Source organism: Carettochelys insculpta, chromosome 32 (assembly GCF_033958435.1).
Source record: "Carettochelys insculpta isolate YL-2023 chromosome 32, ASM3395843v1, whole genome shotgun sequence".
Taxonomy (NCBI): Eukaryota; Metazoa; Chordata; order Testudines; family Carettochelyidae; genus Carettochelys; species Carettochelys insculpta.
This window is the reverse complement of record NC_134168.1, coordinates 3,056,868-3,083,599: the sequence shown is the minus strand read 5'-3', so window position 1 is coordinate 3,083,599 and position 26,732 is coordinate 3,056,868. Positions and strand designations below refer to the sequence as shown.

Genomic DNA, 26,732 nt, shown 5'->3' with positions numbered 1-26,732 from the left:
TCGCGCCAGGAACGAACATGGCCGCTGTGGCTTCGCGATAGGGAGCTGGTGATGCGCTCGGGTCCCCGCGGTGATGCGAGAGGTATGAATAAGGCGGCGGCCCTTGCCTTGTGAGGGGACACCTGGGGCGCTGCCAGCCACCTGCACCTACAGCCCGCCAACGACCGGCCAAGGACATCACATGAGTGCTGGTTACAAAGATGTCGAGGCGACTCCTTGCCAGTAAGAAAGATGGCTACCAAGACATCAGTGTTCGTCACTAATATGGACCCTCAGAATGCCCCAGTCAAACATGGCTGCTCTTGAGACGAAAACGAAGATGGCCGTCGTTTGCCAGTAAACAAGATGGCTGCTTTATGCACGAAGATAACCAAGATGGCGGCGATAAAAAATACCCCTAACCAAGATGGCCGCCGCCTACACACACACACCTCCCCGCCGTGACCAAGATGGCCGTCGCTTGCCACTATCTATGATGGCGGCACCAGCTTCACGGTGTGGGCAGGAAGCGGAAGTGTGCTCTTCTTATTATCGTCCTCCCGCAGGCGCTTCCGGTTGTTCTGGTTCGTGGCTCGGCTGAGCAGCATCGGCCCGTGCTGAGACGGCCTGCGTGGGGCCGGGCCGCACCGCACCGCATCATGTCGGACACATGGAGCTCGATCCAGGCCCACAAGAAGCAGCTGGACTCACTGCGGGAGCGGCTGCAGCGGCGGCGGAAGCAGGATCCGCTGGGTGAGGGGGGGCGCGAGTCAGAGGGGAGCGGGAGGGTCAAAGGGCAGGAGTGACGCCAGCAGGTTCCGGGAAGATGAAGGGTCAAAGGGCAAAGGTGTCAACAATCGTGAAGCATGTGGGCTGCAGGGGTCAAAAGTCATGTGGGGTGCAGGGGCAAGGGGCACATGGGGCGTGTGATGGGGGGACAAAGGGGTCAATGGCAGAGGTCAAAGGGGCGTGGAGCACTGAGGTTCATGACTTGGGCGTTAGGGGTCAAAGGGCATGTGGGGTGCAGGGGTTGGGGGTCATAGGGCATGGACGTGAAGGGCTCAGTGGCCCAAGGGGGTGACGGGCACTGAGGTCCCATGTGGTTCGGGGTCCCAGGGCACAAGCAGCAGCAGTGACTCCAGTGGGATTTGCTGGGGTGGGTGGCTCACAGGGTTAAAGGGCAGCTGGCCTGAGTGGGGGTGCGAAGTCCCTTGTGGTCCAGAGGAGACCAAGGGTTTGGGGTTGGGGTCATGGGCCGGGGCGTGCAGAGGGCCGTGTTGGGAACAAAGGGCAGAGCTAACAGGGATGCTGGGCTGGAGAATTAGGAGCCACGGGACAGAACCTGCCTTTGGCCGCTGCCGGGACAGAAGGGAGGTCAGGGGTTACAGGGCATGTTTGGTCCGGGGGGCCTAGTAGATTCTGGGATCTCAAGGCACTGGGTACGCAGAGGGCAAGGAGTGCCTGAGACATTGGAGGTGGGACACAGTGGAGGCAAGAGAGTCCCAGAGGCAGGGCGCTGGGGAGTAGTGACACCCGCCGTAGCAGACACCTGCCACAGCAGAGACACCCATCCCTACCAGCTTTACCCCCAGTGTGCGAGGGAAAGGCCAGGTGGACTGGCTGGAGCTTGTGGCAGAAGGTGACTGTGGCAGTCAGGATGGGAACATTTGGTGCTGGGGCAGGAGGTGCAGCCAGATACCCCCCAGCCTCATCTTGTCTCTCTCACCAGACCTAAGGAACCCAGAGCTGTCACCCTTCCGCAGTGACAGCCCAGTGCCTGCAGCTCCTACGCCCAGTGCTGCAGCCACACAGCTGGCGACAGACCCTGAGCTGGAGAAGAAGCTGCTGCAGCACCTCTCGGACCTGGGGCTGGCCCTGCCCACCGATGCCCTCTCCATCTGCCTGGCCATCTCCACGGTGAGAGAGTGACCCCACCCCCTGAGCTGCCAGATGTGGGGGCCAGCCTCACTCCCTGCGCGTGCGACGGAGCCATCCATGTGCAGACATACGTGCCTTCCCACAGCAGTGTCGCCTCTGTCTCCTGTGCTGTTCCCTCTCTTGCTTCCCCAGTTCAGCTGAGCTATTCATGTGCACCCCATCTAGTCTCACTGTCTTGCCTCACAGTGCTGCCCCCTGTCGCTCCCCTGGTGAGGGCAACCTGCTGACCCATCCCTCTGCCTGGCCAGGCTCTGTGGTAACCCCGATGTCTTTTCATCCATCTGCAGAGTAAATTTATTCTGTGCACGGCGACAGAAGTGCATCATCTATAGAAGCACATGCTGTGCTGTGGGCACACTGCTAAACAGGCAGGTGGCAATTGACTCTCTCCTGCGTGGCTGCCCAGGCGCTTGGCTTGCAGGGAATGCTGGGTGGTCCCCTCCCTCTCCACACTTGCCATGTCCTGTGACCCTGTCTGTCCCACAGCCGCAGGCCCCCGTCACCCAGTGCAGCGTGGAGAGCCTGCTTCAGAAGTTTGCGGCACAGGAGCTGATTGAGGTGCGCCGGGGTCTCCTGCAGGATGATGAAGAGCAGCCCACACTGGTCACCTATGCCGACCACTCCAAGCTCTCAGCCATGATGGGTGCTGTAGCAGAGCGCAAGGGCCCCCCCGAGCCAGGCAGCACTGGGGGTCAGAAGCGCTGGGCGGAGCAGGATGCTGGGGGTGCTGTCCCTTCTCCCGCTGGCACCTTCACCTTGGCTACCTCCGAGCCAGCCAAGGAGCCAGCCAAGAAGTCTCGGAAGCAGGCGTCAGACCTGGACCTGGAGATCGAGAGTCTGCTGAGCCAGCAGTCCACCAAGGAGCAGCAGAGTAAAAAGGTCTCATCTCACCATGGGTTGGGGGCTCAGCGCTGGGATCGTGCCCTGGGTCAGGTGGGGCTGTGAGGCCTAGTGGGGTTGAGAGCCAGGACTCCTGGGTTCTCCATGTACTTCTCTGGGGGCAGTGGAGTCTGGTGGTTAGAACAGGGAGCTGGGAGCCAGGACTCCTGGGTTCTCTGGTGGTTAGAGAAGGGGCTGGGAGCCAGGACTCCTGGGTTCTCCCTGGCTCTGGGAGGGCAGTGGGGGCTGGTGGTTAGAGCGGGCGGGGCTGAAGCCAGGACTCCTGTGTTCTAGTCCTGGCTCTGGGAGGAGTTTAGCTGTTAGAGTAAGAGGGGTTGGGAGGGATTCTCTCTCTGGTTCTGGGTCGGGAGTGGGAACTAGTGAGGTAGAACATGGGGACTGGGAGCCGATACCTGGGATTCATTCCTGGCTCTGTTGGGGGCCAGGGGGAACCATTACCGCCTGTTCCATCTTCGCACTTTGTCACCTTTGGGCGGTGTGCATTGTTAGGAGTTACTGTGACCCTCTATGAACCTCTCTCTCCTGCAATCAGGGTAGGCTTGCTGCACCGCAGTAATTACCCGGGGGTGGCAGGGAGGTGCCAGCACTTTTGGGATCTATCCCCAGCCCTGGAAGAGGAGTAGGATGGGAGAAGGGATCCTTAGACTCCTGGGTCCTTCTCCCTGCACCAACCCTCCAGGTAAGCCAGGAGATCCTGGAGCTGCTGAACACCACCACAGCCAAGGAGCAGTCGATTGTGGAGAAGTTCCGCTCACGTGGCCGAGCCCAGGTGCAGGAGTTCTGTGACTACGGCACCAAGGAGGAGTGCATGAAAGCCACTGATGCCGAGCGGCCCTGCCGCAAGCTGCACTTCAGGTGGGAGTGTAGCCAGTTCGGGGGCAGGGCTGGTGCCAGGAGTCCTGGGCTTTCTCCCTGGCCTTGGGAAGGGGAGGCGCATTGGGGTGAAGGGCAGGGTGGAGATGTGTGTCAGGCCTTGCCCACACCTGTTCCCCGCCAGGCGCATCATTAACAAGCACACAGACGAGTCCCTGGGCGACTGCTCCTTCCTCAACACCTGCTTCCACATGGACACCTGCAAGTACGTGCACTACGAGATTGACGCCTGTACCGACCTGGCAGCCCCTGGGGGCCACGAGCACAGCACTGGGCAGGAGCTGGCGCTGCCCCAGGCGGTGGGTGGGGACCCCAGCATCGACCGCCTCTTCCCCCCACAGGTACGAGCAGGGGTGCTGGGGAAGCATGGGGGGGCTGGACAGGAAGGGGGCCCTGGGCAAGGCTGTGCAGCGGTGTCTGTGTTGGCAGCCACTGGGTGGAAGGGGGGAAGGATGGGTGGGATGGTGCTGCACAAGGTTATGGCGTGGAGCTCTCAGGGCAAGTTTCTTGGCTTGGGTGTTGGCTGGGGCACCGTGGGCAGAGATGGGTTGGGAGTGCTGGCACAGGCTGAGAAGGCTGTGGAGCTGTGAGATGAGGTGGGTTTGGGGGGCTGGCAGGGGCTCAGAGGGTTGTAGCGTTGGGGGCAGAGATGGGCGTGGGGGGCTGGCAGGGGCTGAGGGCTGTTGCGCTGGGGGCAGAGGTGAGCGTGGGGGGCTGGCAGGGGCTGAGGGCTGTAGCGCTGCAGGCAGAGGTGGGCATGGGGGGCTGGCAGGGGCTGAGGGCTGTAGCGCTGCAGGCGGAGGTGGGCGTGGGGGGCTGGCAGGGGCTGAGGGCTGTAGCGCTGCAGGCGGAGGTGGGCATGGGGGGCTGGCAGGGGCTGAGGGCTGTAGCGCTGCAGGCGGAGGTGGGCATGGGGGGCTGTAGTGCTGGGGGCAGAGATGGGCGTGGGGGGCTGGCAGGGGCTGAGGGCTGTAGCGCTGGGGGCAGAGGTGAGCGTGGGGGGCTGGCAGGGGCTGAGGGCTGTAGCGCTGCAGGCAGAGGTGGGCATGGGGGGCTGGCAGGGGCTGAGGGCTGTAGTGCTTCAGGCGGAGGTTGGCAATGGGGGGCTGTAGCGCTGGGGGCAGAGATGGGCGTGGGGGGCTGGCAGGGGCTGAGGGCTGTTGCGCTGGGGGCAGAGGTGAGCGTGGGGGGCTGGCAGGGGCTGAGGGCTGTAGCGCTGCAGGCAGAGGTGGGCATGGGGGGCTGGCAGGGGCTGAGGGCTGTAGCGCTGCAGGCGGAGGTGGGCGTGGGGGGCTGGCAGGGGCTCAGAGGGCTGTAGCGCTGGGGGCAGAGGTGGGCATGGGGGGCTGTAGTGCTGGGGGCAGAGATGGGCGTGGGGGGCTGGCAGGGGCTGAGGGCTGTTGCGCTGGGGGCAGAGGTGAGCATGGGGGGCTGGCAGGGGCTGAGGGCTGTAGCGCTGCAGGCAGAGGTGGGCGTGGGGGGCTGGCAGGGGCTGAGGGCTGTAGCGCTGCAGGCGGAGGTGGGCGTGGGGGGCTGGCAGGGGCTGAGGGCTGTAGCGCTGGGGGCAGAGGTGGGCGTGGGGGGCTGGCAGGGGCTCAGAGGACTGTAGCGCTGTAGGCAGAGGTGGGCGTGGGGGGCTGGCAGGGGCTGAGGGCTGTAGCGCTGCAGGCGGAGGTGGGCGTGGGGGGCTGGCAGGGGCTGAGGGCTGTAGCGCTGGGGGCAGAGGTGGGCATGGGGGGCTGGCAGGGGCTGAGGGCTGTAGCGCTGCAGGCGGAGGTGGGCGTGGGGGGCTGGCAGGGGCTCAGAGGGCTGTAGCGCTGGGGGCAGAGGTGGGCGTGGGGGGCTGGCAGGGGCTGAGGGCTGTAGCGCTGGGGGCAGAGGTGGGCGTGGGGGGCTGGCAGGGGCTGAGGGCTGTAGCGCTGCAGGCGGAGGTGGGCGTGGGGGGCTGGCAGGGGCTGAGGGCTGTAGCGCTGCAGGCGGAGGTGGGCGTGGGGGGCTGGCAGGGGCTCAGAGGGCTGTAGCGCTGGGGGCAGAGGTGGGCATGGGGGGCTGTAGTGCTGGGGGCAGAGATGGGCGTGGGGGGCTGGCAGGGGCTGAGGGCTGTTGCGCTGGGGGCAGAGGTGAGCGTGGGGGGCTGGCAGGGGCTGAGGGCTATAGCGTTGGGGGCAGAGATGGGCGTGGGGGGCTGGCCGGGGCTGAGGGCTGTAGTGCTGCAGGCAGAGGTGAGCGTGGGGGGCTGGCAGGGGCTGAGGGCTGTTGCGCTGCAGGCGGAGGTGGGCGTGGGGGGCTGGCAGGGGCTCAGAGGGCTGTAGCGCTGGGGGCAGAGGTGGGCATGGGGGGCTGTAGTGCTGGGGGCAGAGATGGGCGTGGGGGGCTGGCAGGGGCTGAGGGCTGTTGCGCTGGGGGCAGAGGTGAGCGTGGGGGGCTGGCAGGGGCTGAGGGCTATAGCGTTGGGGGCAGAGATGGGCGTGGGGGGCTGGCCGGGGCTGAGGGCTGTAGTGCTGCAGGCAGAGGTGAGCGTGGGGGGCTGGCAGGGGCTGAGGGCTGTTGCGCTGCAGGCGGAGGTGGGCGTGGGGGGCTGGCAGGGGCTCAGAGGGCTGTAGCGCTGGGGGCAGAGGTGGGCATGGGGGGCTGTAGTGCTGGGGGCAGAGATGGGCGTGGGGGGCTGGCAGGGGCTGAGGGCTGTTGCGCTGGGGGCAGAGGTGAGCGTGGGGGGCTGGCAGGGGCTGAGGGCTGTAGCGCTGCAGGCAGAGGTGGGCGTGGGGGGCTGGCAGGGGCTGAGGGCTGTAGCGCTGGGGGCAGAGGTGGGCGTGGGGGGCTGGCAGGGGCTCAGAGGACTGTAGCGCTGTAGGCAGAGGTGGGCGTGGGGGGCTGAGGGCTGTGGGGCTGGGGGCAGAGGTGGGCGTGGGGGGCTGGCAGGGGCTCAGAGGGCTGTAGGGCTGGGGGCAGAGGTGGGCGTGGGGGGCTGGCAGGGGTTCAGAGGGCTGTAGGCAGAGGTGGGCGTGGGGGGCTGGCAGGGGCTGAGGGCTGTTGCGCTGGGGGCAGAGGTGAGCGTGGGGGCCTGGCAGGGGCTGAGGGCTGTAGCGCTGCAGGCAGAGGTGGGCATGGGGGGCTGGCAGGGGCTGAGGGCTGTAGGGCTGGGGGCAGAGGTGGGCGTGGGGGGCTGGCCGGGGCTCAGAGGGCCGTAGCGCTGGGGGGCTGGCAGGGGCTGAGGGCTGTAGCGCTTCAGGCGGAGGTTGGCAATGGGGGCTCGGTGGGAGCTGACCGAGAGCCCTGTGGGTGGGGTGCGGGAGGAGGTCATCTGGAGATAGCACTGGAGAATAGGGGGTCTGACTCCCCCACTCCCTCCCACCTGCCCTGTCAGCCAGCTGAGGTTGTCCTGGGGACACAGGAGGGGGATCGTCCCACTCTCTGAAACGCACCCCCTGCCCCCAACCACACAGTGGATCTGCTGCGACATCCGCTACCTGGATGTCAGCATCCTGGGGAAGTTCGCGGTGGTTATGGCTGACCCGCCCTGGGACATCCACATGGAGCTGCCCTACGGCACCCTGACGGATGACGAGATGCGGCGCCTCAACATCCCCGTGCTGCAGGACGAAGGATTCCTCTTCCTCTGGGTCACGGGCCGGTACGGGGGCAGCGGGTGGGCTGCTGGCTCTGCAGCCCCTGGGGGGGGCTCTGGGTCACCGGCCGGTGCGGGGGCAGGGGGTGGGCTGCTGGCTCTGCAGCCCCTGGGGGGGCTCTGGGTCACCGGCCGGTGCGGGGGCAGGGGGTGGGCTGCTGGCTCTGCAGCCCCTGGGGGGGGGCTCTGGGTCACCGGCCGGTGCGGGGGCAGGGGGTGGGCTGCTGGCTCTGCAGCCCCTGGGGGGGGGCTCTGGGTCACCGGCCAGTACGGAGGCAGCGGGTGGGCTGCTGGCTCTGCAGCCCCTGGGGGGGGCGGGGGCTCTGGGTCACCGGCTGGTACGGGGGCAGGGGGTGGGCTGCTGGCTCTGCAGCCCCTATGGGGGAGTGGGGGGGTTGCCTTTGGAGTTCAGAGGGGCTGGGAGACTCTGGGAACAGCCAGGGTGCGGGGGCAGATCTGAGCCCTTGGCTGCCCTGGGGTGGTGACCAGAGGATATGGGGATGGGCCGTCTGGTGGGGTCTCCGTTGCTCAGCAAGCAGGGGGATGGACCTGGCCCGTTGGCTGAGGGGGAGACAGGACAAATACCGCGCACAGCCCCTGTGCAGCCTGGCCATGGGGCGGCTACAGCTCTGGGGCAGTTCAGCATCTGACCTGCCCTCCTGCTCTCCCCATAGCGCCATGGAGCTGGGCCGAGAGTGCCTCAATCTGTGGGGGTGAGTGTCTGCGTCCTGACCCTAAGCCTTCCCTAATGCTGCCCCAGCCTGAGCGCAGGGGCCAGCCAGATATGGCCAGGAGCTGGCCCATGGGAACTGCTAGGATCAGGGTGAGGGGGGGGGGTGCAAAGTCAGTCTCGCCCCTCTTTAGCAGGGGGTGCAGAGAGGCCGTGAGCGGTCTGTGGTGGGCGGGCAGGCGGGGAGTCTGGCAGGGGGTCCCACTGAGCAGCTGGCTGGGAGTGGCCTAGTTAAGCCCCGAATCACAGGACCCTGCTCTGGCACCCCTCCATTCCTGCACCTCGCCGTGCCCAGTCACGTCCCCAACCTGAGCTCCCTCCTGCGCCTCGTCCCCCCTCCCCGGGTCTCGTCCCCCAACCTGAGCTCCCTCCTGCGCCTCTCCATGCCCAGTCACGTCCCCCTACCTGAGCTCCTTCCTGCACCACATCCCCCAACCTGAGCTCCCTCCTGCGCCTCGTTCCCCCCTGCCCGGGTCACATCCCCCAACCTGAGCTCCCTCCTGCGCCTCGTCCCCCACTCCCTGGGTCACGTCCCCCAACCTGAGCTCCCTCCTGCGCCTCTCCATGCCCAGTCACGTCCCCCTACCTGAGCTCCTTCCTGCACCACATCCCCCAACCTGAGCTCCCTCCTGCGCCTCGTCCCCCCTCCCCGGGTCACGTCCCCAACCTGAGCTCCCTCCTGCGCCTCTCCATGCCCAGTCACGTCCCCCTACCTGAGCTCCTTCCTGCACCACATCCCCCAACCTGAGCTCCCTCCTGCGCCTCGTTCCCCCCTGCCCGGGTCACATCCCCCAACCTGAGCTCCCTCCTGCGCCTCGTCCTCCTCCCCAGGTCACATCCCCCAACCTGAGCTCCCTCCTGCACCACATCCCCCAACCTGAGCTCCTTCCTGCACCACATCCCCCAACCTGAGCTCCCTCCTGCGTCTCGTCCCCCCTCCCCGGGTCATGTCCCCCAACCTGAGCTCCCTCCTGCGCCTCGTCCCCCCTCCCCGGGTCACGTCCCCCAACCTGAGCTCCCTCCTGCGCCTCGTCCCCCCTCCCCGGGTCACGTCCCCCAACCTGAGCTCCCTCCTGCGCCTCTCCATGCCCAGTCACGTCCCCCTACCTGAGCTCCTTCCTGCACCACATCCCCCAACCTGAGCTGCCTCCTGCGCCTCGTTCCCCCCTGCCCGGGTCACATCCCCCAACCTGAGCTCCCTCCTGCGCCTCGTCCCCCCCTCCCCGGGTCACGTCCCCCAACCTGAGCTCCCTCCTGCGCCTCGTCCTCCTCCCCAGGTCACATCCCCCAACCTGAGCTCCCTCCTGCGCCTCGTCTCCCCCTCCCCGGGTCTCGTCCCCCAACCTGAGCTCCCTCCTGCGCCTCGTCCCCCCTCCCCGGGTCACGTCCCCCAACCTGAGCTACCTCCTGCGCCTCTCCATGCCCAGTCACGTCCCCCTACCTGAGCTCCTTCCTGCACCACATCCCCCAACCTGAGCTCCCTCCTGCGCCTCGTTCCCCCCTGCCCGGGTCACATCCCCCAACCTGAGCTCCCTCCTGCGCCTCGTCCCCCACTCCCTGGGTCACGTCCCCCAACCTGAGCTCCCTCCTGCGCCTCGTCCTCCTCCCCAGGTCACATCCCCCAACCTGAGCTCCCTCCTGCACCACATCCCCCAACCTGAGCTCCTTCCTGCACCACATCCCCCAACCTGAGCTCCCTCCTGCGCCTCGTTCCCCCCTGCCCGGGTCACGTCCCCCAACCTGAGCTCCCTCCTGCGCCTCGTCCCCCCCTCCCCGGGTCACGTCCCCCAACCTGAGCTCCCTCCTGCACCTCGTCCTCCTCCCCAGGTCACATCCCCCAACCTGAGCTCCCTCCTGCACCACATCCCCCAACCTGAGCTCCCTCCTGCGTCTCGTCCCCCCTCCCCGGGTCTCGTCCCCCAACCTGAGCTCCCTCCTGCGCCTCTCCATGCCCAGTCACGTCCCCCTACCTGAGCTCCTTCCTGCACCACATCCCCCAACCTGAGCTCCCTCCTGCGCCTCGTTCCCCCCTGCCCGGGTCACGTCCCCCAACCTGAGCTCCCTCCTGCGCCTCGTCCCCCCCTCCCCGGGTCACGTCCCCCAACCTGAGCTCCCTCCTGCGCCTCGTCCCCCCCTCCCCGGGTCACGTCCCCCAACCTGAGCTCCCTCCTGCGCCTCGTCCCCCCCTCCCCGGGTCACGTCCCCCAACCTGAGCTCCCTCCTGCACCACATCCCCCAACCTGAGCTCCCTCCTGCGCCTCGTCCCCCCTCCCCGGGTCTCGTCCCCCAACCTGAGCTCCCTCCTGCGCCTCGTCCCCACTCCCCGGGTCACATCCCCCAACCTGAGCTCCCTCCTGCGCCTCGTCCCCCCTCCCCGGGTCTCGTCCCGCAACCTGAGCTCCCTCCTGCGCCTCGTCCCCCCTCCCCGGGTCTCGTCCCGCAACCTGAGCTCCCTCCTGCGCCTCGTCCCCCCTCCCCGGGTCACATCCCCCAACCTGAGCTCCCTCCTGCGCCTCGTCCCCCCTCCCCGGGTCACGTCCCCCAACCTGAGCTCCCTCCTGCGCCTCGTCCTCCTCCCCGGGTCACATCCCCCAACCTGAGCTCCCTCCTGCGCCTCGTCCCCCCTCCCCGGGTCACGTCCCCCAACCTGAGCTCCCTCCTGCGCCTCGTCCTCCTCCCCAGGTCACATCCCCCAACCTGAGCTCCCTCCTGCGCCTCGTCCTCCTCCCCGGGTCACATCCCCCAACCTGAGCTCCCTCCTGCGCCTCGTCCCCCCTCCCCGGGTCACGTCCCCCAACCTGAGCTCCCTCCTGCGCCTCGTCCCCCCTCCCCGGGTCACGTCCCCCAACCTGAGCTCCCTCCTGCGCCTCGTCCTCCTCCCCGGGTCACATCCCCCAACCTGAGCTCCCTCCTGCGCCTCGTCCCCCCTCCCCGGGTCACATCCCCCAACCTGAGCTCCCTCCTGCGCCTCGTCCCCCCTCCCCGGGTCACGTCCCCCAACCTGAGCTCCCTCCTGCGCCTCGTCCTCCTCCCCGGGTCACATCCCCCAACCTGAGCTCCCTCCTGCGCCTCGTCCCCCCTCCCCGGGTCACGTCCCCCAACCTGAGCTCCCTCCTGCGCCTCGTCCTCCCTCCCCGGGTCACATCCCCCAACCTGAGCTCCCTCCTGCGCCTCGTCCCCACTCCCCGGGTCACGTCCCCCAACCTGAGCTCCCTCCTGCGCCTCGTCCTCCTCCCCAGGTCTCGTCCCCCAACCTGAGCTGCCTCCTGCGCCTCGTCCTCCTCCCCAGGTCTCGTCCCCCAACCTGAGCTCCCTCCTGCGCCTCGTCCCCCCTCCCCGGGTCACGTCCCCCAACCTGAGCTCCCTCCTGCGCCTCGTCCCCCCTCCCCGGGTCACGTCCCCCAACCTGAGCTCCCTCCTGCGCCTCGTCCCCCCTCCCCGGGTCACGTCCCCCAACCTGAGCTCCCTCCTGCGCCTCGTCCCCCCTCCCCGGGTCACGTCCCCCAACCTGAGCTCCCTCCTGCGCCTCGTCCTCCCTCCCCGGGTCACGTCCCGCAACCTGAGCTCCCTCCTGCGTCTTGTGCCCCCCACCCCCCGGCCAGTCATCCCCCAACCTGAGCTCCCTCCTGCGCCTCGTCCCCCCCGCCCCGGCCAGTCATCCCCCAACCTGAGCTCCCTCCTGCGTCTTGTCCCCCCCCCGGCCAGTCATCCCCCAACCTGAGCTCCCTCCTGCGCCTCGTCCCCCCCTCCCCGGGTCACGTCCCCCAACCTGAGCTCCCTCCTGCGTCTTGTGCCCCCCTCCCCGGGTCTCGTCCCCCAACCTGAGCTCCCTCCTGCACCACATCCCCCAACCTGAGCTCCCTCCTGCGTCTTGTCCCCCCCCCGGCCAGTCATCCCCCAACCTGAGCTCCCTCCTGCGCCTCGTCCCCCCCCTGCCAGTCATCCCCCAACCTGAGCTCCCTCCTGCGTCTTGTCCCCCCCCCGCCAGTCATCCCCCAACCTGAGCTCCCTCCTGCGTCTTGTCCCCCCCCCCCCCCCCGGCCAGTCATCCCCCAACCTGAGCTCCCTCCTGCGTCTTGTGCCCCCCCCCCCCCGGCCAGTCATCCCCCAACCTGAGCTCCCTCCTGCGTCTTGTCCCCCCCACCCCCCGGCCAGTCATCCCCCAACCTGAGCTCCCTCCTGCGTCTTGTCCCCCCCCCGGCCAGTCATCCCCCAACCTGAGCTCCCTCCTGCGTCTTGTGCCCCCCCCCCCCCCGGCCAGTCATCCCCCAACCTGAGCTCCCTCCTGCGTCTTGTCCCCCCCACCCCCCAGCCAGTCATCCCCCAACCTGAGCTCCCTCCTGCCTCTTGTCCCCCCCACCCCCCGGCCAGTCATCCCCCAACCTGAGCTCCCTCCTGCGTCTTGTGCCCCCCCCCCCGGCCAGTCATCCCCCAACCTGAGCTCCCTCCTGCGTCTTGTGCCCCCCCCCCCGGCCAGTCATCCCCCAACCTGAGCTCCCTCCTGCGTCTTGTGCCCCCCCCCCCCCCCCAGCCAGTCATCCCCCAACCTGAGCTCCCTCCTGCGTCTTGTCCCCCCCGGCCAGTCATCCCCCAACCTGAGCTCCCTCCTGCGTCTTGTGTCCCCCCCCCCCCCCCCCGGCCAGTCATCCCCCAACCTGAGCTCCCTCCTGCGTCTTGTCCCCCCCCCCCCCCCCCGGCCAGTCATCCCCCAACCTGAGCTCCCTCCTGCGCCTCGTCCCGCCCCCGCCAGTCATCCCCCAACCTGAGCTCCCTCCTGCGCCTCGTCCCACCCCCGCCAGTCATCCCCCAACCTGAGCTCCCTCCTGCGCCTCGTCCCACCCCCGCCAGTCATCCCCCAACCTGAGCTCCCTCCTGCGCCTCGTCCCACCCCCGCCAGTCATCCCCCAACCTGAGCTCCCTCCTGCGCCTCGTCCCCCCCCCCGCCAGTCATCCCCCAACCTGAGCTCCCTCCTGCGCCTCGTCCCCCCACCCCCCGGCCAGTCATCCCCCAACCTGAGCTCCCTCCTGCGCCTCGTCCCCCCCCCGCCAGTCATCCCCCAACCTGAGCTCCCTCCTGCGCCTCGTCCCCCCACCCCCCGGCCAGTCATCCCCCAACCTGAGCTCCCTCCTGCGCCTCGTCCCCCCACCCCCCGGCCAGTCATCCCCCAACCTGAGCTCCCTCCTGCGCCTCGTCCCCCCCCCGCCAGTCATCCCCCAACCTGAGCTCCCTCCTGCGTCTTGTCCCCCCCCTGCCAGTCATCCCCCAACCTGAGCTCCCTCCTGCGTCTTGTCCCCCCACCCCCCACCCCCTGGCCAGTCATCCCCCAACCTGAGCTCCCTCCTGCGCCTCGTCCCACCCCCGCCAGTCATCCCCCAACCTGAGCTCCCTCCTGCGCCTCGTCCCCCCTCCCCGGGTCACGTCCCCCAACCTGAGCTCCCTCCTGCGCCTCGTCCCCCCTCCCCGGGTCACGTCCCCCAACCTGAGCTACCTCCTGCGCCTCTCCATGCCCAGTCACGTCCCCCTACCTGAGCTCCTTCCTGCACCACATCCCCCAACCTGAGCTCCCTCCTGCGCCTCGTTCCCCCCTGCCCGGGTCACATCCCCCAACCTGAGCTCCCTCCTGCGCCTCGTCCCCCACTCCCTGGGTCACGTCCCCCAACCTGAGCTCCCTCCTGCGCCTCGTCCTCCTCCCCAGGTCACATCCCCCAACCTGAGCTCCCTCCTGCACCACATCCCCCAACCTGAGCTCCTTCCTGCACCACATCCCCCAACCTGAGCTCCCTCCTGCGCCTCGTTCCCCCCTGCCCGGGTCACATCCCCCAACCTGAGCTCCCTCCTGCGCCTCGTCCCCCCCTCCCCGGGTCACATCCCCCAACCTGAGCTCCCTCCTGCACCACATCCCCCAACCTGAGCTCCTTCCTGCACCACATCCCCCAACCTGAGCTCCCTCCTGCGCCTCGTTCCCCCCTGCCCGGGTCACGTCCCCCAACCTGAGCTCCCTCCTGCACCTCGTCCTCCTCCCCAGGTCACATCCCCCAACCTGAGCTCCCTCCTGCACCACATCCCCCAACCTGAGCTCCCTCCTGCGTCTCGTCCCCCCTCCCCGGGTCTCGTCCCCCAACCTGAGCTCCCTCCTGCGCCTCTCCATGCCCAGTCACGTCCCCCTACCTGAGCTCCTTCCTGCACCACATCCCCCAACCTGAGCTCCCTCCTGCGCCTCGTTCCCCCCTGCCCGGGTCACGTCCCCCAACCTGAGCTCCCTCCTGCGCCTCGTCCCCCCCTCCCCGGGTCACGTCCCCCAACCTGAGCTCCCTCCTGCGCCTCGTCCCCCCCTCCCCGGGTCACGTCCCCCAACCTGAGCTCCCTCCTGCGCCTCGTCCCCCCCTCCCCGGGTCACGTCCCCCAACCTGAGCTCCCTCCTGCACCACATCCCCCAACCTGAGCTCCCTCCTGCGCCTCGTCCCCCCTCCCCGGGTCTCGTCCCCCAACCTGAGCTCCCTCCTGCGCCTCGTCCCCACTCCCCGGGTCACATCCCCCAACCTGAGCTCCCTCCTGCGCCTCGTCCCCCCTCCCCGGGTCTCGTCCCGCAACCTGAGCTCCCTCCTGCGCCTCGTCCCCCCTCCCCGGGTCTCGTCCCGCAACCTGAGCTCCCTCCTGCGCCTCGTCCCCCCTCCCCGGGTCACATCCCCCAACCTGAGCTCCCTCCTGCGCCTCGTCCCCCCTCCCCGGGTCACGTCCCCCAACCTGAGCTCCCTCCTGCGCCTCGTCCTCCTCCCCGGGTCACATCCCCCAACCTGAGCTCCCTCCTGCGCCTCGTCCCCCCTCCCCGGGTCACGTCCCCCAACCTGAGCTCCCTCCTGCGCCTCGTCCTCCTCCCCAGGTCACATCCCCCAACCTGAGCTCCCTCCTGCGCCTCGTCCTCCTCCCCGGGTCACATCCCCCAACCTGAGCTCCCTCCTGCGCCTCGTCCCCCCTCCCCGGGTCACGTCCCCCAACCTGAGCTCCCTCCTGCGCCTCGTCCTCCTCCCCGGGTCACATCCCCCAACCTGAGCTCCCTCCTGCGCCTCGTCCCCCCCTCCCCGGGTCACGTCCCCCAACCTGAGCTCCCTCCTGCGCCTCGTCCTCCTCCCCGGGTCACGTCCCCCAACCTGAGCTCCCTCCTGCGCCTCGTCCCCCCTCCCCGGGTCACGTCCCCCAACCTGAGCTCCCTCCTGCGCCTCATCCTCCTCCCCGGGTCACATCCCCCAACCTGAGCTCCCTCCTGCGCCTCGTCCTCCTCCCCGGGTCACATCCCCCAACCTGAGCTCCCTCCTGCGCCTCGTCCCCCCTCCCCGGGTCACGTCCCCCAACCTGAGCTCCCTCCTGCGCCTCGTCCCCCCTCCCCGGGTCACGTCCCCCAACCTGAGCTCCCTCCTGCGCCTCGTCCTCCTCCCCGGGTCACATCCCCCAACCTGAGCTCCCTCCTGCGCCTCGTCCCCCCTCCCCGGGTCACATCCCCCAACCTGAGCTCCCTCCTGCGCCTCGTCCCCCCTCCCCGGGTCACGTCCCCCAACCTGAGCTCCCTCCTGCGCCTCGTCCTCCTCCCCGGGTCACATCCCCCAACCTGAGCTCCCTCCTGCGCCTCGTCCCCCCTCCCCGGGTCACGTCCCCCAACCTGAGCTCCCTCCTGCGCCTCGTCCTCCCTCCCCGGGTCACATCCCCCAACCTGAGCTCCCTCCTGCGCCTCGTCCTCCTCCCCGGGTCACATCCCCCAACCTGAGCTCCCTCCTGCGCCTCGTCCCCCCTCCCCGGGTCACGTCCCCCAACCTGAGCTCCCTCCTGCGCCTCATCCTCCTCCCCAGGTCTCGTCCCCCAACCTGAGCTGCCTCCTGCGCCTCGTCCTCCTCCCCAGGTCTCGTCCCCCAACCTGAGCTCCCTCCTGCGCCTCGTCCCCACTCCCCGGGTCACATCCCCCAACCTGAGCTCCCTCCTGCGCCTCGTTCCCCACTCCCCGGGTCACGTCCCCCAACCTGAGCTCCCTCCTGCGCCTCGTTCCCCACTCCCCGGGTCACGTCCCCCAACCTGAGCTCCCTCCTGCGCCTCGTCCCCCCTCCCCGGGTCACGTCCCCCAACCTGAGCTCCCTCCTGCGCCTCGTCCCCACTCCCCGGGTCACGTCCCCCAACCTGAGCTCCCTCCTGCGCCTCGTCCCCCCTCCCCGGGTCACGTCCCCCAACCTGAGCTCCCTCCTGCGCCTCGTCCCCCCTCCCCGGGTCACGTCCCCCAACCTGAGCTCCCTCCTGCGCCTCGTCCCCCCTCCCCGGGTCACGTCCCCCAACCTGAGCTCCCTCCTGCGCCTCGTCCTCCCTCCCCGGGTCACGTCCCGCAACCTGAGCTCCCTCCTGCGTCTTGTGCCCCCCACCCCCCGGCCAGTCATCCCCCAACCTGAGCTCCCTCCTGCGCCTCGTCCCCCCCGCCCCGGCCAGTCATCCCCCAACCTGAGCTCCCTCCTGCGTCTTGTCCCCCCCCCGGCCAGTCATCCCCCAACCTGAGCTCCCTCCTGCGCCTCGTCCCCCCCTCCCCGGGTCACGTCCCCCAACCTGAGCTCCCTCCTGCGTCTTGTGCCCCCCTCCCCGGGTCTCGTCCCCCAACCTGAGCTCCCTCCTGCACCACATCCCCCAACCTGAGCTCCCTCCTGCGTCTTGTCCCCCCCCCGGCCAGTCATCCCCCAACCTGAGCTCCCTCCTGCCCCTCGTCCCCCCCCTGCCAGTCATCCCCCAACCTGAGCTCCCTCCTGCGTCTTGTCCCCCCCCCGCCAGTCATCCCCCAACCTGAGCTCCCTCCTGCGTCTTGTCCCCCCCCCCCCGGCCAGTCATCCCCCAACCTGAGCTCCCTCCTGCGTCTTGTGCCCCCCCCCCCCCGGCCAGTCATCCCCCAACCTGAGCTCCCTCCTGCGTCTTGTCCCCCCCACCCCCCGGCCAGTCATCCCCCAACCTGAGCTCCCTCCTGCGTCTTGTCCCCCCCCCGGCCAGTCATCCCCCAACCTGAGCTCCCTCCTGCGTCTTGTGCCCCCCCCCCCCCGGCCAGTCATCCCCCAACCTGAGCTCCCTCCTGCGTCTTGTCCCCCCCACCCCCCAGCCAGTCATCCCCCAACCTGAGCTCCCTCCTGCGTCTTGTCCCCCCCACCCCCCGGCCAGTCATCCCCCAACCTGAGCTCCCTCCTGCGTCTTGTGCCCCCCCCCCCGGCCAGTCATCCCCCAACCTGAGCTCCCTCCTGCGTCTTGTGCCCCCCCCGCCCCGGCCAGTCATCCCCCAACCTGAGCTCCCTCCTGCGTCTTGTGCCCCCCCCCCCCCCAGCCAGTCATCCCCCAACCTGAGCTCCCTCCTGCGTCTTGTGCCCCCCCCCCCCCCCCCCAGCCAGTCATCCCCCAACCTGAGCTCCCTCCTGCGTCTTGTGCCCCCCCCCCCCCCCCCAGCCAGTCATCCCCCAACCTGAGCTCCCTCCTGCGTCTTGTCCCCCCCGGCCAGTCATCCCCCAACCTGAGCTCCCTCCTGCGTCTTGTCCCCCCCCCCCCCCCCCCCGGCCAGTCATCCCCCAACCTGAGCTCCCTCCTGCGTCTTGTCCCCCCCCTGCCAGTCATCCCCCAACCTGAGCTCCCTCCTGCGTCTTGTCCCCCCCCCCCCCCCCCCGGCCAGTCATCCCCCAACCTGAGCTCCCTCCTGCGCCTCGTCCCGCCCCCGCCAGTCATCCCCCAACCTGAGCTCCCTCCTGCGCCTCGTCCCACCCCCGCCAGTCATCCCCCAACCTGAGCTCCCTCCTGCGCCTCGTCCCACCCCCGCCAGTCATCCCCCAACCTGAGCTCCCTCCTGCGCCTCGTCCCACCCCCGCCAGTCATCCCCCAACCTGAGCTCCCTCCTGCGCCTCGTCCCCCCCCCGCCAGTCATCCCCCAACCTGAGCTCCCTCCTGCGCCTCGTCCCCCCACCCCCCGGCCAGTCATCCCCCAACCTGAGCTCCCTCCTGCGCCTCGTCCCCCCCCCGCCAGTCATCCCCCAACCTGAGCTCCCTCCTGCGCCTCGTCCCCCCACCCCCCGGCCAGTCATCCCCCAACCTGAGCTCCCTCCTGCGCCTCGTCCCCCCCCCGCCAGTCATCCCCCAACCTGAGCTCCCTCCTGCGTCTTGTCCCCCCCCTGCCAGTCATCCCCCAACCTGAGCTCCCTCCTGCGTCTTGTCCCCCCACCCCCCACCCCCTGGCCAGTCATCCCCCAACCTGAGCTCCCTCCTGCGCCTCGTCCCACCCCCGCCAGTCATCCCCCAACCTGAGCTCCCTCCTGCGCCTCGTCCCACCCCCGCCAGTCATCCCCCAACCTGAGCTCCCTCCTGCGCCTCGTCCCACCCCTGCCAGTCATCCCCCAACCTGAGCTCCCTCCTGCGCCTCGTCCCACCCCCGCCAGTCATCCCCCAACCTGAGCTCCCTCCTGCGTCTTGTGCCCCCCCTGCCAGTCATCCCCCAACCTGAGCTCCCTCCTGCGCTCTTTCCATAAAAAGTTGCTGCTCTTGATCACTTACCACATCTCCAAGTGGTCCCCTCACATGTCTTTGGCCCCTCCACCCTCCCCACTTTGACACTGCCCCTGCCCTCCCCCAGGTATGAGCGGGTAGATGAGATCATCTGGGTGAAGACCAACCAGCTGCAGCGCATCATCCGCACAGGGCGGACGGGCCATTGGCTGAACCACGGCAAGGAGCACTGTCTGGTAGGGGGAACTGCCTGGTGGGGGGCAGGGTCTGAGACCAGGTGCTTGAGTGAGGTTGCGGCAGGGCCTCGCTCAGCCCCTCTCTCCCCACTTTGCAGGTGGGGGTCAAGGGGAACCCGCAGGGCTTCAACCGGGGCCTGGACTGTGACGTCATCGTGGCAGAGGTGAGTTCAGCTCCTTTCCCCACCCCTCCATCGGGGAGCAGCCAGGGCCTGCACCTCCCACAACTGCCTCCTGCTGCAGGTCCGGTCCACCAGCCACAAGCCCGACGAGATCTACGGCATGATCGAGCGCCTCTCGCCCGGCACCCGCAAGATCGAGCTCTTTGGCCGTCCCCACAACGTGCAGCCCAACTGGTGAGTGGCCCCAGCCGAGGTAACAGGACCCCTGCCTGCCCACTGTGCTCCCCTGCTGCCGCCCCTAACCCTGCCCTCTCTCCTGGCCAGGATCACCCTGGGCAACCAGCTGGATGGCATCCACCTGCTGGATCCCGACGTGGTGGCCCAGTTCAAGCAGCGCTACCCTGACGGGATCATCTCCAAGCCCAAGAACATGTAGGAGAAGCAGGGCAGCCCCCGGCTGGGCTGGGAGCTGTTCTGTAATAAAGTGCACACTCCAGTGCTGGGCTCACTCCATGGGACTGACGGAGCCACAGGGGAGATGCTCCCCCTGCCCCCTTCTGTTTCCCACCAGGGGAGGCACCTGTGGCCAGACAGCCCCTGGCAGGAGCTGGCCTGTCCCCAGTAGGCAGCACACGCAGCTCCATCCCCACCCTCTTTAATCAGAGCCATGGGCCTGGGAAGGAGACAAGTCTGTGCTGTGCTGTGCTGTGCTGGCACCTGCCCCCATCTCTGTCCCGCTGTGTCTGCACCAGGCTCCCCCACTGCCCCGCAGGCCAAGTCCGGGTGCGGCCTCACAGCCAGGGCAGCTGCTCACTTCACAAACACCACGTTGCTGCTGCTGTTGGCGCTGCGGGAAGCCAGCCAGGCCAGGAACACATCCCTGCAGAGGAGACAGCCGGTGTCAGGGTGACGGTACCCACGCCCATCTGACAGCAGGAGGGAGGCATGGAGGGGCGCTGGGGGGGGCAGTGCCACGTGCCTGCCCAATGAACAGGAGGGAGATGGCGGCTGGGGGATGTGGGGGGAGGGGGTGTCAGACAGTGGCCACGTCCCTACTCTTCGAGGGGAGGGAGACAGAGGCTGGGGGGCCCAGCCCTCACCTGCAGTGCTTGACTACACACTCGCTGCTGCAGTACTCGTTGTCCCAGTCGCTGCTGGGCACGGGTGGGTTGTCGCAGCCGGAGCGCACGCAGCGGGGCCGGGGCGACAGCCCCACGGGCGACTCAGATACCAGCTCCACATCCATCTGTGTCGGCGACTCCACCTGCATGGGGGGGTCACAGTCACTGGCCGGGGGGGGGGGGGGGGGGGGAAAAACAGGGCCCAGCCTCCTGCCCAGATCACCTCATCCCTACCCCTCCAGCACCCAGCCTGTCTCACATCACCCTCGCCCCCTTGCCACTGCCCCCCCCCCCCGGGGCACCCAGCCTGTCTCCCATGTCACCTTCGCCCCCTTGCCACTGGCCCCGGCACCCAGCCTGTCCCCGGCACCTTCGCGTCCCCCCCCCGTCCCCCACAGCACCCAGCCTGTCCTTGTCACCTTCATCCCACCTCACTGGCACCCAGCACCCAGCCTGTCTCCCATGTCACCTTCGCCCCCTTGCCACTGGCCCCGGCATCCCAGCCTGTCCCTGGCACCTTTGTCCCCCCCCCGCCCCCAACTGTCCCCCAGCACCCAGCCTGTCCTTGTCACCTTCATCCCACCTCACTGGCACCCAGCACCCAGCCTGTCTCCCATGTCACCTTCGCCCCCTTGCCACTGGCCCCGGCATCCCAGCCTGTCCCTGGCACCTTTGTCCCCCCCCCGCCCCCAACTGTCCCCCAGCACCCAGCCTGTCCTTGTCACCTTCATCCCACCTCACTGGCACCCGGCACCCAGCCTGTCTCCCATGTCACCTTCGCCCCCTTGCCACTGGCCCTGGCACCCAGCCTGTCCCCGTCACCTTCGTGTCCCCCCCCCCGTCCCCCCACAACTGGTCTCTGGCACCCAGCCTGTCCCCATCACCTTCACCCCCCCACTGGCCCCTGGCAACCAGCCTGTCCCCCTACGTCACCCCTCTGGAACACACTCTGTACCCAGCCCATTCCCTTCCTACGCCCATTGGCCACCACGCTGCTGGGCTGAGCCGTGGCCCTGAGCCCCCCGGGACCATTGAGGTGAGGCACAAGGACAGGACAAGCACTTTCTGCAGCTCCCCCTGTCCCCTCACCTCGGGCACCACGTCAGCTGTGATCATCTCCACAGGCTCAGGGGAGCCCTGGGGCTCGGGGCTGGGCCGCTCAGGACTGGCTTCCTCAGGCTGCAGGGTGACAGGCTGGATCTGCAGGGCCGGCGGAGGCAGAATTTTGATCTGCAGAGGGGGCGGCTGCTGCTGCAGGTGGAGCCGCACTTTCTGCTGCAGCGGGGGCTGCTGCATGGCCTGCAGCGGCGGGGGAGGCTGCAGCACGGCTACCTGCTGGGCAGGGGGCTGGGGCGGGGGCATCTGCTGCAGCGGGGGGGGCTGGAGCCGGGGCAGCTGCATGGAGGAGGCGGCAGCAGCGGCTGCGGCTGCGGCCTGCAACACGGAACGGGTGACAATCTGCGTGGCACCTGTCCCCAGTTGCAGCCCCCGGGAGGTAACAGGGATGACGGTGACCACACCGCCCTGCGACGACACAGCCAGCGAGGATGGCAGCATCTGCTTGGGTATGATGATCTTGGTGAAACTGGGCTGCGTCGACGGCGGTGGAGAGCAGAGATTCCCCCCCTGCAGGGGTGCTGGCTGGGGGGCCGGCGGCGGGGATTCCAGCACTGGCGAGGGGGCTGGCGGCGGGGGCGCTGGTGAGGGCACAACAGGAGTTGGAGCCGTCGCTGGCTGGGCAGCAGCTGGGGGCGGTGCAGGGGTCAGCTCCAGCTCCGACGTCTCAGGTGCCGTCTGCATGGAGGGAGAGCGAAGATTAGTCCAAGAGCTGAGAAACCAGGTAAGGGCCCCTGAACCACACAGGGCCATCTCGTCCTCGTCCCCCACGGGGAAAAGTGCAACCCACAGAGGAGTCCCGTGGGGAAGAAGCCCTTGAGCCGGAGCGTTTGCTGTGACCCTCTTTCCCGCAGGTGCATCGCGAGAGCCGCAGGGTATGAACCAGCTGCTGGCTGGCACCAACACAGCAGACCCCAGGCCAGCTGGCCCTTTATGCTGCCAGGGCAGGCCTACAACAGGGGCTGCCAGACACCGCATGAGGAATAGGAACAAGCTGGTACCAGCAGGGAGATGGGAGTCTGGCCCCTTACCTGGATGGCCCGATAGGCTTCCAGTGCCTTCAGATACTCCTTCTTTGCCGCCTCAGTCTTCCGCTTGTAAACCTGGCAAGGCGAGGTGAGGCAGGATGGGAGTGAGCAGCAATGGCTGGCTCCGCCTGTCTCCCAGGCCAATCCCCACAGCTCTGCCCCTCCTTCCAGCCTGCCCCCACCTGCTTCTGCTCCTCGCCCAGGCTGTCCCACATGGAGGCGACGATCTTGGAGACCTCCCCGAAGGTGGCATTGGGGTTCTGGCCCTTGATGGCAGCCTGCGTATCGCGGAAGAACAGGGCATAGGCCGAGACGGGCTTCTGCGGCTCGTTTGGGTCCTTCTTCTTCTTCTGCTTCTTGGCGGGTTTCTGCTTCCGTCCTACATCCAGCACCACTGGCGCAGCCTTCGGGGCCGGCACTGCCACTGCCGCCGCCGCCGCCGCCGCCGCCGCCTGCTGCTGCTGCTGCTGCTGCTGCTAGAGACATAGGTGGGCAACCATCACTTTCTGCAGCGCAAGGGTGGGGCCAGAGGGGCAGGAGCCAGCGGCACTGGCAGAGCCCAGGGCTGTGGGCCAGGAGCAAACCAGGGGTTGAATGCGTGAAGGGAAGCCGGCAGACTCTCAGGTAAGGACCCAGGGCACCGGCAGGGCCCACTGTGGGGAGGTACTGAGTGCAGTGCAGAGCGAGGGCAGGGATGGGACTACTGACAGGGCCCAGGAGGGGAGAGTGGTGGGTGCAACTGGAGAGCAGAGGATGCCGGTGGGGCTGGGGGAGGAGATGGGGCCGCCAGCAGAGCTGGCGGGGGGACCCCAAGCCCATAGGGAGGAGGCACAGGTCCCAGGAGGCCCCATGTCAGGGGAAGGCCTGGGTGCCCATAGGGCCATGGAAAGAGGAAGCTGGCAGAACCCGTAGGGAGGAGACGCAGGCACCAGCAACATCTCACCCGTCTGAACTCCTCGGCCTCTTCCTCCTGCAGGGAGCTGGTGGGGGAGGGTGTGGGGGAGGGGTGCTCCTCAGGGGAGGGGGCAGGGGGTGGTAGGATGGAGCTGCCCCCCAGGCTCAGGCCCAGCTGGGAGCTCAGCTCGGATTGGTCAATGGTGGTGAGCTGGCCGTGCCCCAGCAGGGCCCCAGGGCTCATGGGCACGTCGATGGTGACAGGCGGGTTGGCGCTGTACTGCGTACCCATGGAGTGATCCAGGTCCTGGGGGTGCAAACACAACACTAGGGAGCTGGCACTGAGAGCCACTGCCCACCCGCAGCTCCCAGCAGCACAAGCCTCCTCCCCCCACACCGCGTAGGCCCCCATGCGGTGGCTGGCAGGCACCAGGCCTGGCCCTCCTGGCACAAACCCTCAGCCCTGCCCAGCCCTGACCCTCACCATGGCCAGCCCCCCAGCCAGGAGTCCACTGCCCTGCTCCATGAGGCCGTGGCCCATGCCCACGGGCATGTCGAGGGCCTGCACGCCGTACTGATTGGAGAAGCCGGCATCAGGCGTACTGCCGGGGTCTCCCAGCTCATCAAAGTGCCCCACCACGTCAGAGACAGCCAGCGAGGGGTCAGCGTCCAGCGAGATGGGTGGGATTTCAAACTCCTCGTCCCCCAGACTGGGCGTGTGGAACGTCTGCAGAGAGGGGCAAGATGGGGGGGTTGGTGCCATGGGACCCCGCGCTGCCCCCTACCCCAGCCAGCCCCCGCAGCCGCACCACGATCCACTGGATGTAAGCTATGCCCCATCTTTTAAACCTCTCACACCACCAGACGCCACCCACTGACCACCTCAGGCACAGAGCAGCCAGCTGCTGCTTTAAGTCGTTTCTGTCTCCATGCAGCTGCCTGCTCCAGACACTGGCACAGACAGACAGGGTTTGCACGCTGCTCCCGCCCCCATGCAAAACTTCTCAGCTCCCATTGGCTGGTTTACAATTTCCAGCCCATAAGACCTGAGAAACTTTGCTAGGGAATGGGGCAGGACACCAAGCCCTGGCTCCCCTCAGCTTCTGAAGCAGAGTGCCACATGGAGCAGACAGAAAGTTTTGAGCATCTGGGGTTGCTGGGTGGGAGTTGCCCAGGTAAGTATTCCAGTCAGAGCCTGCCTCTGCCACTCCAGATTCTCCTTCCTGCCAGCCTCACATAATGCTCTGCTCCTCCTCTTGTACTTATTTCCCATTCCTAGACCCTGCATCCCAATTCCATGCTCAAGTCACAGCCCAAGCTGTACAGGCCAGACCTCTGCCCCAAGTCACAACAGCTTCCTTCACCCAAAATCCTTTCCCAGGCCGCTCATCACCACCTCCTGCACTCCAGTCCCTTCCCTCAGACTCCACACCTCCTCTTTTAATATCACAGAAGAGTGCTGCCACTTACCAAATGCTTGGAGTGGCAGCCCATCAGAAATATTACCCTCTCCTCTTTCAAACCATGCCTGAGTCAGATGGACCCCTTCCATGGGCCAGATACCCAGGGGTCCCACTCTTCCTTCAGAGAGCCTATGTGGCCACAACACCTCTGTGGCAAAGCCTTTGGATTCCAGTCCCCCCGCTTCACTCCTCAGGCTCTGCCCAGCAAGTCCCAAAGCCCACAGTGCCAGACAGCAGCCTCTTCCAGCCCAGCTTAGTTTGTAAACAGTCTACTGGGACCCAGCTGGCCTCAGGGTCACACTAACAAGCACACAGTCCACAGTGGCCGAGTCATGGACCTCTCAAGCAATGGTGCTGAAAGAACCTTCTTGGGTTCCTCTCTCTATCTCTGCTGGTTGCTCAGTCCCAGGTGAGCTTATCTCCCTCTACTGACCAGCCCCAGCTTCCACCCATCAGCCAACCCTGCTCTGTTCAGTTCCCACGCCGAATCCATCAGCTATTTTCCACCCCTAGACACAAGGCCTCTCACCTCTGCTCCAGAAAGAAATGGATGGGTTGTCCCCGTGATGGCCAGATAATTGTCATTTCCTCCAGGGAACTACAGGACAGAGAAGAAGAGATGTGCACTGGTGATGGATAGAGAGCAGACTTCCCACCCGTGTCCTCAGCCTCTCCGCAAACCCCAGCTCATTGGCCCTTGCAATGGAACTCAGCCGGGGGGTGCCTGGCACCTGCTCCAGGCAGCAGCAAGGGGCAAATACCTGCCCTTGTGGTCTGCGACTCAGCCTTTCAAAGGAGTCCCAGGGCCAGGAATAGAGATGGACATCACCTGCATGCAGCAAAACCCAGGGCTAGAAGCTGAACCAGGTGCCATTCATTAACAAGGAGATTAATCAATCATTAGGCCAAATGCCTGAAGGAAGAAGTGGACTCTCCAGCTCTTGAGGGCTTCAGACAGCTCAGAGAGAGATACTGGAGGATGGTAGGAAACAGTGAGCTCTGGCTAGTGGGAAATGAGTGAAATGCTCTGGCCTGTGACATAAAAGAGGATGGATTAGATAGTGCCCACTGGCCTTAAAATCAATTAAAAGTCCCACAGATTTAATCTGAATGATTTTCAATCCAAACCAGTTCAGTTCCACTGGTTCTGACCTTACTGGGATGTCCCCTTACGGGTGAAGCAGGTACCTTGCAGTTTGGGGCTGCTCAAAGTAAGTGGCTAAGGAGCCCACAACAAACCAGCCACGTTCAGAAGTAAGGCCACCCTCACGCTTCTGTTCTGGTTCAACTGAATTTTAACAAACCCCACACTCGCACAAATCCCACCCTCACCCAGCCCCCAGTCCAGTCCCCCACCCACACCCCATCCCCACAACCAGCTTCCCCCCACCCCAGCCCCCAAATCAGGTACCCACTCTCCACCCCCCACCCACCGTCCATCCCCACAACCAGCTTCCCCCCCCCACGCCACTCTCCAGCCCCTGAATCAGGTACCCACCCTCCAGCCCCCACCAACCAGCTTCCCCCCCCAGCCCCCAGATCAGGTACCCACTCTCCACCCCCCACCCACCGTCCATCCCCACAACCAGCTTCCCCGCCGCCACTCTCCAGCCCCTGAATCAGGTACCCACCCTCCAGCCCCCACCAACCAGCTTCCCCCCCCAGCCCCCAAATCAGGTACCCACTCTCCACCCCCCACCCACCGTCCATCCCCACAACCAGCTTCCCCCCCCCCGCCACTCTCCAGCCCCTGAATCAGGTACCCACCCTCCAGCCCCCACCAACCAGCTTCCCCCCCCAGCCCCCAAATCAGGTACCCACTCTCCACCCCCCACCCACCGTCCATCCCCACAACCAGCTTCCCCCCCGCCACTCTCCAGCCCCTGAATCAGGTACCCACCCTCCAGCCCCCCCCAACCAGCTTCCCCCCCCCCCCCCAACCAGCTTTCCCCCACAGCCCCGCTCACCTCCATTGTCCCTGTAGCCGCTTCTGCCCGCGAGCCTTTGATCGGGCTCCCCCAGTTCACTGTGAACTCTTTCCCGGAACCGGAACCTCCGTATGCCTGTCGTCACTTCCGGTGAGAGCCTCGAGCGGAAGAGCACCCGCCCGGCTGGACCCTGCGGCTCAAGAGCCACCGAGCGTAGCCACGCGGGACCTGGAGCGGCGCCGGAAGTAGAACCATAGAGCGAGTCCTGGCGGGAGAAGGAA

At 67.4% G+C, this 26,732-nt stretch overlaps 2 protein-coding genes across 5 annotated transcripts; one reads left to right on the top strand and one right to left on the bottom strand.

Moving 5' to 3' along the window:
- The first annotated feature begins 576 nt into the window (after window positions 1–576).
- On the top strand, window positions 577–19,397 carry METTL3 (methyltransferase 3, N6-adenosine-methyltransferase complex catalytic subunit). 2 transcript variants are annotated; one of them, XM_074982267.1, is made up of 11 exons: window positions 577–732; window positions 1,709–1,896; window positions 2,404–2,796; window positions 3,497–3,672; window positions 3,815–4,031; window positions 7,134–7,321; window positions 7,990–8,028; window positions 18,671–18,779; window positions 18,878–18,943; window positions 19,023–19,135; window positions 19,226–19,397. In XM_074982267.1, exons 1-11 carry the CDS (start codon window positions 639–641, stop codon window positions 19,335–19,337), a joined length of 1,695 nt encoding a protein of 564 aa, XP_074838368.1. In that variant the 5' UTR covers window positions 577–638; the 3' UTR covers window positions 19,338–19,397. The 2 variants fall into 2 exon arrangements, with proteins under 2 accessions (XP_074838368.1, XP_074838369.1); XM_074982268.1 differs by lacking the exon at window positions 7,990–8,028.
- A 143-nt stretch (window positions 19,398–19,540) lies between these two features.
- On the bottom strand, window positions 19,541–26,686 carry TOX4 (TOX high mobility group box family member 4). 3 transcript variants are annotated; one of them, XM_074982264.1, is made up of 9 exons: window positions 26,491–26,686; window positions 25,053–25,121; window positions 23,545–23,787; window positions 23,110–23,367; window positions 22,349–22,642; window positions 22,170–22,241; window positions 21,112–21,816; window positions 20,002–20,165; window positions 19,541–19,781 (listed from the first exon to the last, which is right to left on the bottom strand). In XM_074982264.1, the coding sequence occupies exons 1-9, from the start codon at window positions 26,494–26,496 to the stop codon at window positions 19,712–19,714; spliced, it is 1,881 nt and encodes a 626-aa protein (XP_074838365.1). In that variant the 5' UTR covers window positions 26,497–26,686; the 3' UTR covers window positions 19,541–19,711. The 3 variants fall into 3 exon arrangements, with proteins under 3 accessions (XP_074838365.1, XP_074838366.1, XP_074838367.1); XM_074982265.1 differs by having other exon boundaries at window positions 22,349–22,639; XM_074982266.1 differs by having other exon boundaries at window positions 22,349–22,636.
- Window positions 26,687–26,732: the final 46 nt, after the last annotated feature.